This window comes from Nicotiana tabacum, chromosome 5, assembly GCF_000715075.1.
Source record: "Nicotiana tabacum cultivar K326 chromosome 5, ASM71507v2, whole genome shotgun sequence".
NCBI classification, from domain to species: Eukaryota; Viridiplantae; Streptophyta; class Magnoliopsida; order Solanales; family Solanaceae; genus Nicotiana; species Nicotiana tabacum.
In genome coordinates this window covers 122,598,850-122,610,282 of record NC_134084.1, presented here as the reverse complement: position 1 = coordinate 122,610,282, position 11,433 = coordinate 122,598,850, and the positions used below count along the sequence as shown (strand labels likewise).

Here is an 11,433-nt window from a genome sequence, read left to right as displayed (position 1 = left end):
AAAAAGGAAAGTAACTCATTTAATATGAAACAAATCACTAAAAGCATCCAGCTGGGCCCATATCACATCATTAGACCACCTGAATTCTCCAAAAAGCCCCCCACGTGGTCTGTCGTCATTTAAGCCCTTACTAAAATGTACCAAAATTGAAGCAACAACGTATTACTCAATAAAGCATACCCAATGAGTAATTTTCATTTTATCCCTGATTGGCAAGCAGGCATGTTGACCTGCTGCCTGCTTATTCCCTCTTCTATAAATCCATTTTAACCGAAGTGACCATAATACCCTCGCGGGGACAAGCAGGCATGTTGACCTGCTGCCTGCTTATTCCTTCTTCTATATAGTAAAAAAATATGTTATTTGGGCCTCTATTTGGCCCAAAGTCATTGTTACGTTTTGGAATGGGCCACCCTCCAGCTGTCTTGTCTTGTCAATTTGCCATTCCTCCACGGGCAGGCCGCAGGGGAAATATCTCATTTGACAAAACTTGTATCGAATTTCCGTGAAAGTGAAAGATCACTCAGAACAGGAAATCGCGTGACTGAAGCTCTTGAGAATGGCGAATGGGCATTTCTTTCCTTTTCCTTATAAGGTATGCATGCATGCAGGCAGATATAGATAAGATCTCTTCTTATAAAAAAGGAAATTCGATACCTTATCAATGGTAACAACTCATTTGAATCATATATAGAGGAGGAATTTGTCTCTTTAGGCCCTTTTATTTACTGTTCTCCCGAGTATCATTATCACCAGAACAGATTCTCCTAGTATTTTTTTTGTAGATTAATGATGTTACTGTTCCTATGGCTTTCACTTTCTATTTTGATTCTTGTTTCAAAATGGTGAGACGCGGCACAGAGGTAGAACCACCTATTTTACACATTCCATAAATAGTGTTATTGTTATTAAGACGTTTTAGTTAAAGTGTACTGTGTCTTACTCTTTAGCTAGTTAAAGTGTACTGTGTCTTGCTCTTTAGGCTTAGCTATTGGTAGTTGACATCTGTACTGAAATTTAATTCATGGGATCCAAAATATTAGAAATGAAGTTATTAGGGACAAGGTGGGCATGGCCCATGTGGAAGACAAGTTGCGGGAATCGAGGCTGAGATGGTTCGGGCATGTGAAGAGCATAGATAGCGATGCCCCGGTTAGGAGGTTTGAGAGGCTAAATGTGGCGGGTTAGCGGAGGGGTGGGGGAGTCCTAAGAAGTACCGGGGAGAGGTGATTAGGCAGGAACATGACACTACTTCAGCTTGCCGAGGACATGACCCTCGACAGGAAGGTGTGGATGTCGAGAATTAAGGTTGTGGGTTGACAGGTAGTCGAGAGCTTCTCCTTGTCTTACCAGTAGTATTAGTTCAAGTCTTGCTTTTTCCTATTCCTAGTTCCTTGTTATTACACGGCGTGTCACTCTCCTGTAGTATTGGCACCATTCTTGCATTTTCCGTATTCCTAAATCTTTATTATTACACACTTTGCCATTTGCTTCCGTTGCTTATTACCTGTTGTTGCTATTATCTGTTAATTGCTTCCTTTTTGTTAATTGCTTCCTTTTTACTGATCTTGAACCGAGGTCTATCGGAAATAACCTCTCTACCTTCTTAAGGTAGATAAGGTTTACGTATACATTACCCTCCCCAAACCCCACTTGTGGGATCCCACTGGTTTTTTTTTTTGTTGTTGTTGGGATCCAAATATCCAATATCTTGAGTTTCTCACACATCAGTCGGTGGAACGTGAATTTAGTCTCCTTATAAGTTATATGGTCTTTGGTCATTCTCACCTCATGAGCTAGCTTTCGGGGTTTGAATTAGACCCAAGGTTCATTTTCTTATTAAGCGAAGGTTGGAGTGAATGGGCCTCTCCAAACATTATACTCCTATTACTTTGAATTTCTGCCATTGTGTACATCTATAGGATATTTCGTTTGTTCAAGCCAATGGCATGTAGTACATGAGTGTTTTGGTATGAAGATAATTGCTGCCATATGCTTATTGGTTGATGAAATTCCGGATGTTGGTCAATACATGAGCAAAATTATTAATTAATCCAAGTGTATTATCCAAAACAAACAATATGTTTAAAGACAGTTTTGATGTTAAAGGAATATGAAAGGAAATTGGCAGAAACATTCTCTATAAAAAGTTTAAAAATAGAGAAATACCAATCTTTTTTTATATTTTATGTACTTTCATAGGCCAAAATTGTTATCTATATCACTTGTGTTGCTTTTCATCGGTAGTTGTTTGAGTGATACCTGAGAAAACTGCTTTACGGTGGGTCTTATTTCTGATTAGTTATAAAAATTTCAGTACCTTAGCATGTAGAAATCTATCATTATCAACTGACTCAAAGAACACAACTTCGTTTCTTTTCCCTTTCCTCTCATCTTTGTTGAAGAGCTTGAATTGAGGAAGAATGATATAAAATATGCCTATATAGATTCTCCATCCCCTAAGCTTGGATTTGTAATACAGTTTTCTTATCCTTATATTTAGACATATTTCAGAGAGCTTATGTTGATTTGTGGAGTTAAAGACTTGATTCTCGCTTAAAGTAACTTCAGATGCAATAATGATCTAAGAAGCATATGAGAACTTGAAATTTGAAGAAGCATTTGCAATATTTCTGAAGGTGCAAATGGAGGAAAGTGCTTAACACATGATTTGTTTGATTAGAATTGGTTTCTGTATATGACATTGCAAAGGCTTTTTACTGCAATAATTATATGTACATGGAACACTCAACTGCTAAAGGTTACGAATATCCTGTAATGCTATAAACTATGCAACCCGGAAGTTTAGATATTAGATCAGAAAATGTGATCCTAGCAGATCCAATATTGTTATAATATCATATATAATCTGAAATTCTAATTGTTACACGTTATTTTCATCCTTCTAAAAGGAGCATCAGGCTTAGTTTCCCCATGCAGGCATCTCATCTTCTTTGTGGAGATGTGATCTGTTAGCTCCAACTGAAACCATTTAAGTCAAGTTGCTTGCAACTAGAAGCAGCATCAGTTTGGTCATCCGTGTTTAGGTCCAGCTTAGGAGCAAAGTAAGGCAGCTCATATCCTTGTGACGACATCTGCTTCTCTGGTTTCATTGAATCACTTCTGTCAGCATCCTGGTGAAAACGTTTGATGTCTGCATCTATTCCATTTAGTCTTCCATCAAAGTAGCTACTGCTAACATTCCGTCTTTCTCCTTGAAGTCCAATGTCCATTGATAAGTTGCTCCAATTTGTCTCTTTGGTAAATTCTTTTTCTGAATCCCCATCCATTTTGGGAAACAGTTTTCTGTTCTCCTTGAGGTCGTCACGCCATCTTAGTTCAGTCTGCTGTAACCTGGTCTCATTTTCAATATCCTTCGTACATGGTCCGAAGTTTAAAGGCCTCAAACCAATCTGGTTATTATGCATTTCCCGCAGGTCCCTCAGGGGTCGCTCAGAGGACGTTAAGCAGCTATCCATTGAGCAATCTGCTGGCGGGATTGCTTGTGTTTGTGGGTTGTGAAATCCTGAAAGTTCTTTTATCTCTGAAAATGCAGAATTCAGGCATTGGTTGGATACTTTGGATACCAAATCAGACAGTTGATCCTTGGCTGCCTCTAATCCGATTGTTCCCAAGTTTTGTGTTCCAAGGGTTTCTTGTGCTTTCTCAAGCACAGCTTGCAAATATTTCCCTTGAGCCTCTATCCTTAGCTGCAAATGTCGTTGCACCTATATCAGTTCAATTATGCCTCATTTAGATGCCAGCAAGGAAAACTTGTCATTTACTTTTAAAGTTTGGCTAGAAGTAAATCTATGCAGAGTTATAATTTAGATCATTAAGCCTTAAAGCAGAAGCACTATCTGGGACTAGAAAATTGACCAAGTAATATATCATTTGGAGTGTAATTAGTCATCATCAGGAGTCCATAAGGAAGATTTTTCATTACTCGTAATGTTTGGATAGAATAAAAACTTATGGAGGGGTCACATTGTTAAATTATTACTCCTTAGAGCAAAAGCACTATTTTGGACTAGGACTATTAAATTTCTTGCTCAAGCTATCATTCTGTTATCTTGTTTCCACAAATACGAGAAATATGGTTCTGGTCTTAAAATGAAAATGCCTTATAATGTTTCGACAATGTATTGCTTCTGGCTTTTCTTCAGATTATGACACAGATTATGACACAGGATGTCTCATCTTTTGCTACTAACATATTACGCATTGGCTTTTATGGTTCTAACTTCTCTCATGTAAGATAAATTTTGCAACAGTTTCTTACCTCAAGCTGTTCATGTAGCCTTCTTTGTACTTCGATTTGCATTTGTATTGCTTCGTTTATTGGTATGTTGCTGGACAAAAAAATTTAATGGTTGCTACAGTGTAAGGTATGGTTCAGACACGAAGTAGGATGATATTAATAATTCAGCTTTGTTAGTTCTTACTTGTTTGGTTGGGGTCCAATACTTGGATGGCTCATAGGGGTTCCAGTGCTCTCACATATCTTCTCTATACCTGCTGCTACAATTATTTAAAAACAATAAATTTATGAGTGTTCTCTCTCTGTAGAAGAAGCTTTTTGGATTTATATATCCTTGAACAATATTGGATTTCGTACCAGCTTTATTGACCCCACTAATATTTGCTTGTCCATGGAGGTTCTTGCTTAGTCTGTATTTCTGCCAGGAAAAAATAGAAGATCAGATTTTATTGAGCAATTCAAACATATCTGAATGTCAGCTTTGCTCTTCAGTCATTTGACATAAACAAATTTTAACCGTCTTTGCAGTTAGATGTTTTTCACTCTTAACCAAATGGTTTTGTTTTGAATGGTTTGTGGCAGCTATGTTATGAAATGTCTAGTTTCTTCACATGTATTTTGTAAACCATGGAGTGAATAAAAACTAACCTGAAGATGGCTCTTTAAGTGGTACAAGGTTAGTCCCTGGATCCCCATAAGTTTCAGAACTGATTTCGGAGTGGCTTCTGCAATAGAAGAATGGTAATTTAATCAACTCAATGAGAGATAACATGCATCTGGTGCTTATCCAAATTAACAAATTTTGTGTGCACTTACTGTCTGCTCCACCTAGTTGGTTAACTGCTTCTATAAACCTCTCATGGAGGTCTGCTGTCCATTTCAATCTTGGCTTAGCATCGGTAGAAAGAACAAGCCCTGAGTCTCCATTGACATTCCCACCTTGCAGGAACAGATGCCTTTCAGGGAAAGACATTCTTGTCGAAGGGTGCATATTGGCAGTTTGGTGGTGTTGATGGTACATCTTCTGGCCTTTGAATATGAATATATGATGATCAGCAAATAAGTCTTACGGTAGGATTTATAGGAATGATGGGCGACTGAAAGTATTTATCACGTACGTGGAAGGAATCTGATGTCGCTTCAGGTTCAGTGACTCCACTCTTGTCTTACCTTTTTGAATTGCAAGTAATGATTCTTTACTATTCTTCGCAGTATATAACATTGTTTTTCATTTGGTTAAACAAAGTTGTCAGCTACAGCTCTATATATATCTCCTTGTTTTCTTTGACCAAATCCACAAATAAGATGCAAGGGAGGTTCTATGGGTTTAACTGAACCAATTGTTTTCAGCTCGAACTAGGTATATATAAGAAGAAGAAAGACATTTAAAGTCTATACATATAATAAGATTACACTCATTGTGAACTCAATAATTCTAGATCCTGAATTTGCCTCCGACTCTCGACCAATCTAATTAATAGCAGCTAAAGAAAAAGATGTTGGTTTTACACATTTATGGGTCCAGAATGCAAGTTCGCTTTCTAATCTACAGGAAAGGCACCATGCATTATATTCCTCTGCACTATAAGTTCCTGAAACACTTACACACCTTACAATAGGTACAAGAATTGATCCACCAAAGACTTTTTCTTATGCACACATATTCTTTATCTGGCAAAGTTTGGGAATCATATTCCAAGAACTAATAGTGGAATATTTTTTTGTCCTGATGGAGACTGGCGGAATCCACTATCTATGATGTCTTGAAAACTACAAAACCATCTTCGTTTTCGAATGGAAGATTCTATTGACTGGAGCATCTAGTACTGGGAATTAGATACATGCAAGAAAAAAGGCAAAAAGGTAAGAAAATGGTTCAGATGCTTCTCCTATTGAATGCCTAAACAAGAAGAAATGAACATTCTTTCTTTGGTTTCAGTTTGTTTAGTTATGGATGTTTTATGAATATTATGTTGATTATAGTTTGTCTTGGCAAAAGTAGATAATCTAGTGTCTTTGAGTTTCTAAATCTCATTGTTTTACCAAACCTTTGCTAGTAATGAATTTTCTTCTTATTTGTTTGTTAAGCCATGTTATGCCATCTAATTTCGTTTCCCCATTTCTGTAGATTTGTGCTTGCATATATTCATTTAAGGTATGAGGCGAAATTTCATCTATTTTTGTGAAGTGTGAATGCCCTTTCGAGGTCTCACATGTTTTTTTTAAGTGGGGAGCGGGGTGGGCAATTTATGTTGGTGCTGGGGCCTGAGGCAGTGCCTCTGGTGCTCTGTCCAGTGCTATGATGTTTAGACACGGGATAGTCACAAGCATGCCGGTTTTGGATGGTTAATGACTTTAGTACAACATCTTGGCCTGTACATAGTGATATGAATTTCTTGAATATCTTAAGCATTCTTTTCATACTACTTATCTATTATAAAATTGTGTGAATAGGGAAAATGGATGAAGAAATAAAAATAACCAGAAATAGTGGAGAGATGCTTCTTCGCTTGGTCTGAAGGCTAGGAATCGAATGAAGAATACTTTCTTGTGGTCTCCTTCAGTAAATTTGGTACTTATTCAGCCTAAAATAGAGAAAAGAGGACCTCCAGCTAAAAGTTTTCTATTCTTTTATTGGTATGAAATGGCCATCTCCAAAGCATTGGGACCCCTTTCAAAAGAATAAATAAATCAATACTTGTCTGATGGAAAACATGACAACTCGCAACTGAAGATCCCTATTTACCTTTCCCTTGACTTAAATCTTAATTGGTTTTGGAGGTACACTTAATGAATCTATATATCCTGGTCTTACAAGATAACTTTTATGCCCGTTTATGGGTTGAAATGTGCCCATACGCCACATAAAGATACAGTTCACTTTGTTTTTAATCATAGTTCTATTTTCTTGGACAAGCTTGAGAATCTTCATTTATCTCCTCATATGTTGAATGACTAGTTTTCTTCTTAAAAGAAACATCCTTATATTGTGAAACTCTTTTTGCCCTTCTCTTTTAGGAGTTTCTGTTAAGTTTGTATAGGAAAAATCAGGGAACTCGTACTAAGCTGTTTCTGAAATGTTTAGCCTATTTTGCACCTCTGCCTCGTTTACTTTGTTTTACTAAGTGTATATCTGCCTTTTCATGTTTACTCATAGGAATATATTAGGAACCATTACAATGAATAAAAACGAGTGTAGTGCACATATATATATGCAGCTGTTTAGTATAAATTGAGCTGTGTAGCATTTCAATCTACTGTATAGATATAGACGATTACATTGGATAATATTTTCAAAGGAGAATCTTGTTACTGTTATCAAGGAATTGATCCTGGAGATTATTTATACTTTGAATATTATCTTGGATCAGTCCTTCAAGTTTCATTTAATGGCTATGATATGTTAGTTGAAAAGCATGCCACACCCTTCATTTCATGTTTTGGCTAATGGATTATAACCTGGATATTAACACAGCCTATTAAAATAAGCAAAGAATATTATCAACTGATGAACAGCCAATGCAGAATAAATTCGCATTCTAAGCATTGGAACCTAGGTCTACATTTTGGCTATTGAGAATACTAGTTGAAATCTGCAGCTGTTGAACAAAATGAGGTTATTGCATTGCAAAATTAAGAAATGCTAGGTGCCAAAAGGAAAAAGAAAAATTGACATTATTATTGGTTAGGCTTATGTTTTCTATGTTTAATTAGGTACAAATTTGATTCAAAAATTAAGTGAAAATTCCTCATCTTTGACAATGATATGCACATTAGTTTCAGTTGAAGTTTTGCAGAAAAAAGAATCAGGTGACTCTGATATGTTAGAATATTTTATGGAGTTTGGAGGAATGCATTTTGTATGCAGTTTAAAGGAATCTGTTACAACCTTTATATAGTTGAAGTGGTAAATAGAATCTCAAATGTTTTGCTGGCATAAGGGTAGTTGTAGCAGCTGCTAGCTCTCATATGCTAAATACTTTCTCTGATGGCTTGCTCCACATCATTGATCAATATGAAAGTTTTCAAGTATTTTAATGTTCTTTCATTGAGATATAACCAGATTCATTTTTGCTTATGAGTGTGGTACTTAATAGTAATATATATTGGAATTTGTGCATTTTAATCCTGCTAACATAGGTATCGAGTAAATCTCTTCACAAAGACTTTGACATATGATTGTTTTTAAGTACTCTTAATTTTTGAAGGGATCAACCTCGGCTTCATCAAGGGAAAGGATAAACAGAGAGGACAGCAACTGGGAAGCTTTTCTCCCATCAATGTAAAACAAAACACTAGTCATCTTAGAAAATCTTGGTTTGTGACAACTTGGCCTGGCAGAGTTTTTAGGATAAAACATGTGTTGGGCCCGCTTTGGGCCAAACCCTGCATGGTTTTCCCCAAAGAATTTTTTTTTTTCTACTTTTTATGTGGGACTTTGGAAAGATATATGAAGAAATTTTGGAACCTCCATTCTAGGTGTGGGGGTGGAAGAAGAAATGGAAGGGGAAGAAGGTGGTGAGATGTCATACCACGTACTATCTATCTCACCCATGTCAGACCAGTATTTTCTATTACTTTCCTAACGGGTGGGATAAATTTAGACCGAAAGTATATCGGAGAATAAATGTGGACTACAGGATAAATCTGGACCTTTTCTCCTAATATATTACAAGAAAGTACCTAATTTATCCTTGGTGTTGCCAAAAAGCCACGACTGTTGTTTTCTCTGAGCAGAACCCCGTTTGCTTTTTTCTATCCAATTTATTTTCTAGCTCTTCTTATCCTTTGTTGTTTCCTTTGTGTTAATTGCATGATATATTCTCCGCTTTAAGGAAGAGAACATGTGCTCTTGTTCTTTCATGTACTTGCATTTCCTTTTTGAGGTTAACTTAATTTTACTTTGAAGGACAAGAAACTTAAACAAAAAAGAAGATAAGAACATTTAAAATCATCTCTCGAGTAGTTGGGGGTGGGGTGGGGTGGGGTGACTAGTCAATGATTGGCTTAAAGTTGACAGAAATGACCACAGAATGCTATTCTCAATGGGGAAAAGGGATTATGCTGTGACGGGATAATTAAAGTTGGATTCTAGGGAATGGAATTTCAGAATCTTAACTCTAACCTAAAGCCATGGGTCATAGAATTTCTTGGTCTATGTTTCCCATTCGAATGAAATGAACCTGAATAAATTTGATCTCCATTTAGTCGATTTCAACTAATTTAAAAATAGAAACAGTTGAAGGGAGCATTGAAGCAACGATAAAGTTATCTCCGCACGGGTTCGAGTTATGGAAGCAGTCACTAATGCTTGCATTAGAGTAGGTTGTCTACATTACACCTTGAAGAGTGTGTGTGAACGCGGAATACTTTGTACACCAGGCTACCCGTTTTTTAGGAACATTTGATTGCTTGTTAGTATTTTAGATGCTTCTAAACAATCAACAACATGCATATAATCTATGATTATATCCTCCAATTTGTCAAATATTTATAATGCTTTGAGATATTTGTCTTTGTTTTGCTTATGCTAGACTCTTGTTTCTTTCACTAACTATTCTCTTCCCCTCATGCTAATATTTTGACTATTAATTCGAAGAAAGTCGATTTCAAAAGATAAAGAAAAAGGATTTTTTTTAATCAACTTGTCAAAAAGGTTTGATGGTTTTAAGCAATCTTAGTGACTGGCCACAGATATTGTGGTTTTATTTTGAGAATGCAACTCAGAGATTTTCTAGCCATGGCTAACGTATTCGATCCTACAAAATATTGGAGGTTGAACTAACTTTACTGTACTAGAAATCCTCTATTCTACATTTCTATTGTTAGCTTTACTTGATTTCACTACGTATATTCTTTGAGGCTATGTATTCTCATGGCACTTCCTTCTGTTTGCTTCCACGAGTGCACCACTTTGGATACCTACTCGTATTCTATAAGGCTACTTCTATTCAAAGAGTAAATCTCACAAATGATTATTTAACTATTTAACTTTTTTGGGGCTTTGTATCTATACTCAGTTTTTGGGTCATCATTTAACTTATATCCGTTTTGCACAAAAAATTGCAAGTGTACCCACTTTTCGGGTAGCTTCAGACATACGGGCCTGAAATAAACTTCAATTTTTTTTGCCTGAAGTGTAGCCTTATCAAAGCAAAACTTCAAATATTTTTGCCTCAAGTTTGGCCTGACTTGCAAAGGCAATCACGCAAACTTCAGTTCATAGTGCAAGGGCAAACTTCAGTTCAATTGTGTATATCTGAAGTTTGAACTTCAGAATTTTTTGCCTGAAGTGTAGCCTTATCAAAGCAAAACTTCAGATACTTTTGCATGAGTTTGGCCTGACTTGCAAAGGCAATCATGCAAACTTCAGTTCATAGTAAGGGCAAACTTCAGTTCAATTGTGTATGTCTGGGGTTTGAATTTGAGAATTTTTTTGTCTGAAGTGTGGCCTTATTAAAGCAAAACTTCAAAATATTTTCACCTAAAGTTTGGCCTAACTTGCAAAGGTAATTGGGAAAACTTCACTTCAACAACAACAACAACGACCCAGTATAATCCACAAGTGGGGTCTGGGGAGGGTAATATGTACGCAGACCTTACCCCTACCCCGAAGGGTAGAGAGGTTGTTTCCAGGAGACCCTCGGCTCAAAAAAAAAGCAACAGGAGACGATATATTAGTACCATAAAAATGCATAATAAAATAACAACAATATAAGAGATATGAAATACAGAATACGAAATACGAAATAGATGGCTGGTATAGTAAAAACTAGCAGGTAAAGCTCTGCATCAATAGACGACCAATGACATTCTTAGTCTAACTCCTAACTGGCTAGTCTCACTCTATTGTGCTGTAGAAATATTCACAACTTTCCCCTAACCTACAACATTAATGCTCGACCTCCATAATTCCCTGTCAAGGGCCATGTCCTCAGTAATCCTAAGTCGCGCCATGTCCTGTCTGATACCTCTCCCCAATACTTCTTAGGTCGCCCTCTACCTCTCCGCGTGCCCACCACAGCCAGTCGCTCACACCTCCTCACCGGTGCATCAGTGCTCCTCCTCTGAATGTGCCCGAACCATCTGAGTCTTACTTCCCGCATCTTGTCCTCCATGGGGGTCACGCCCACCTTCTCTCGAATATCTTCATTCCTAATCTTATCCATCCT

General features: G+C 36.9%; 1 protein-coding gene and 1 long non-coding RNA gene across 8 annotated transcripts; one reads left to right on the top strand and one right to left on the bottom strand.

The window, feature by feature from the left end:
- Positions 1-444: 444 nt before the first annotated feature.
- Positions 445-8,971, top strand: LOC107832753 (uncharacterized). 4 transcript variants are annotated; one of them, XR_001658631.2, is made up of 4 exons: positions 445-595; positions 5,208-5,276; positions 5,346-6,124; positions 8,470-8,971. It is a non-coding gene; the product is annotated as an uncharacterized LOC107832753 (long non-coding RNA). The 4 variants fall into 4 exon arrangements; XR_012709744.1 differs by having other exon boundaries at positions 5,208-6,124; XR_012709746.1 differs by lacking the exon at positions 445-595 and adding an exon at positions 603-863 and having other exon boundaries at positions 5,208-6,124.
- LOC107832752 (myb-related protein 2) lies at positions 2,647-5,282 on the bottom strand. 4 transcript variants are annotated; one of them, XM_016660625.2, is made up of 6 exons: positions 5,078-5,282; positions 4,910-4,986; positions 4,619-4,679; positions 4,446-4,521; positions 4,283-4,352; positions 2,647-3,728 (listed from the first exon to the last, which is right to left on the bottom strand). In XM_016660625.2, exons 1-6 carry the CDS (start codon positions 5,280-5,282, stop codon positions 2,973-2,975), a joined length of 1,245 nt encoding a protein of 414 aa, XP_016516111.1. In that variant the 3' UTR covers positions 2,647-2,972. The 4 variants fall into 4 exon arrangements, with proteins under 4 accessions (XP_016516111.1, XP_016516113.1, XP_016516112.1 ...); XM_016660627.2 differs by having other exon boundaries at positions 2,647-3,710; XM_016660626.2 differs by having other exon boundaries at positions 4,446-4,518.
- Positions 8,972-11,433: the final 2,462 nt, after the last annotated feature.

What these genes read in the sequence shown, in the direction of transcription:
- LOC107832752 (XM_016660625.2), bottom strand. Translation starts at nt 5,282, where the DNA reads ATGTACCATCAACACCACCAAACTGCCAATATGCACCCTTCGACAAGA. An exon ending in CCAACTAGGTGGAGCAGACA is followed by an intron (nt 4,987 to 5,077) that starts GTAAGTGCACAC and finishes CTTCTATTGCAG; the next exon opens with AAGCCACTCCGAAATCAGTT. An exon ending in TAGTGGGGTCAATAAAGCTG is followed by an intron (nt 4,522 to 4,618) that starts GTACGAAATCCA and finishes AAATAATTGTAG; the next exon opens with CAGCAGGTATAGAGAAGATA.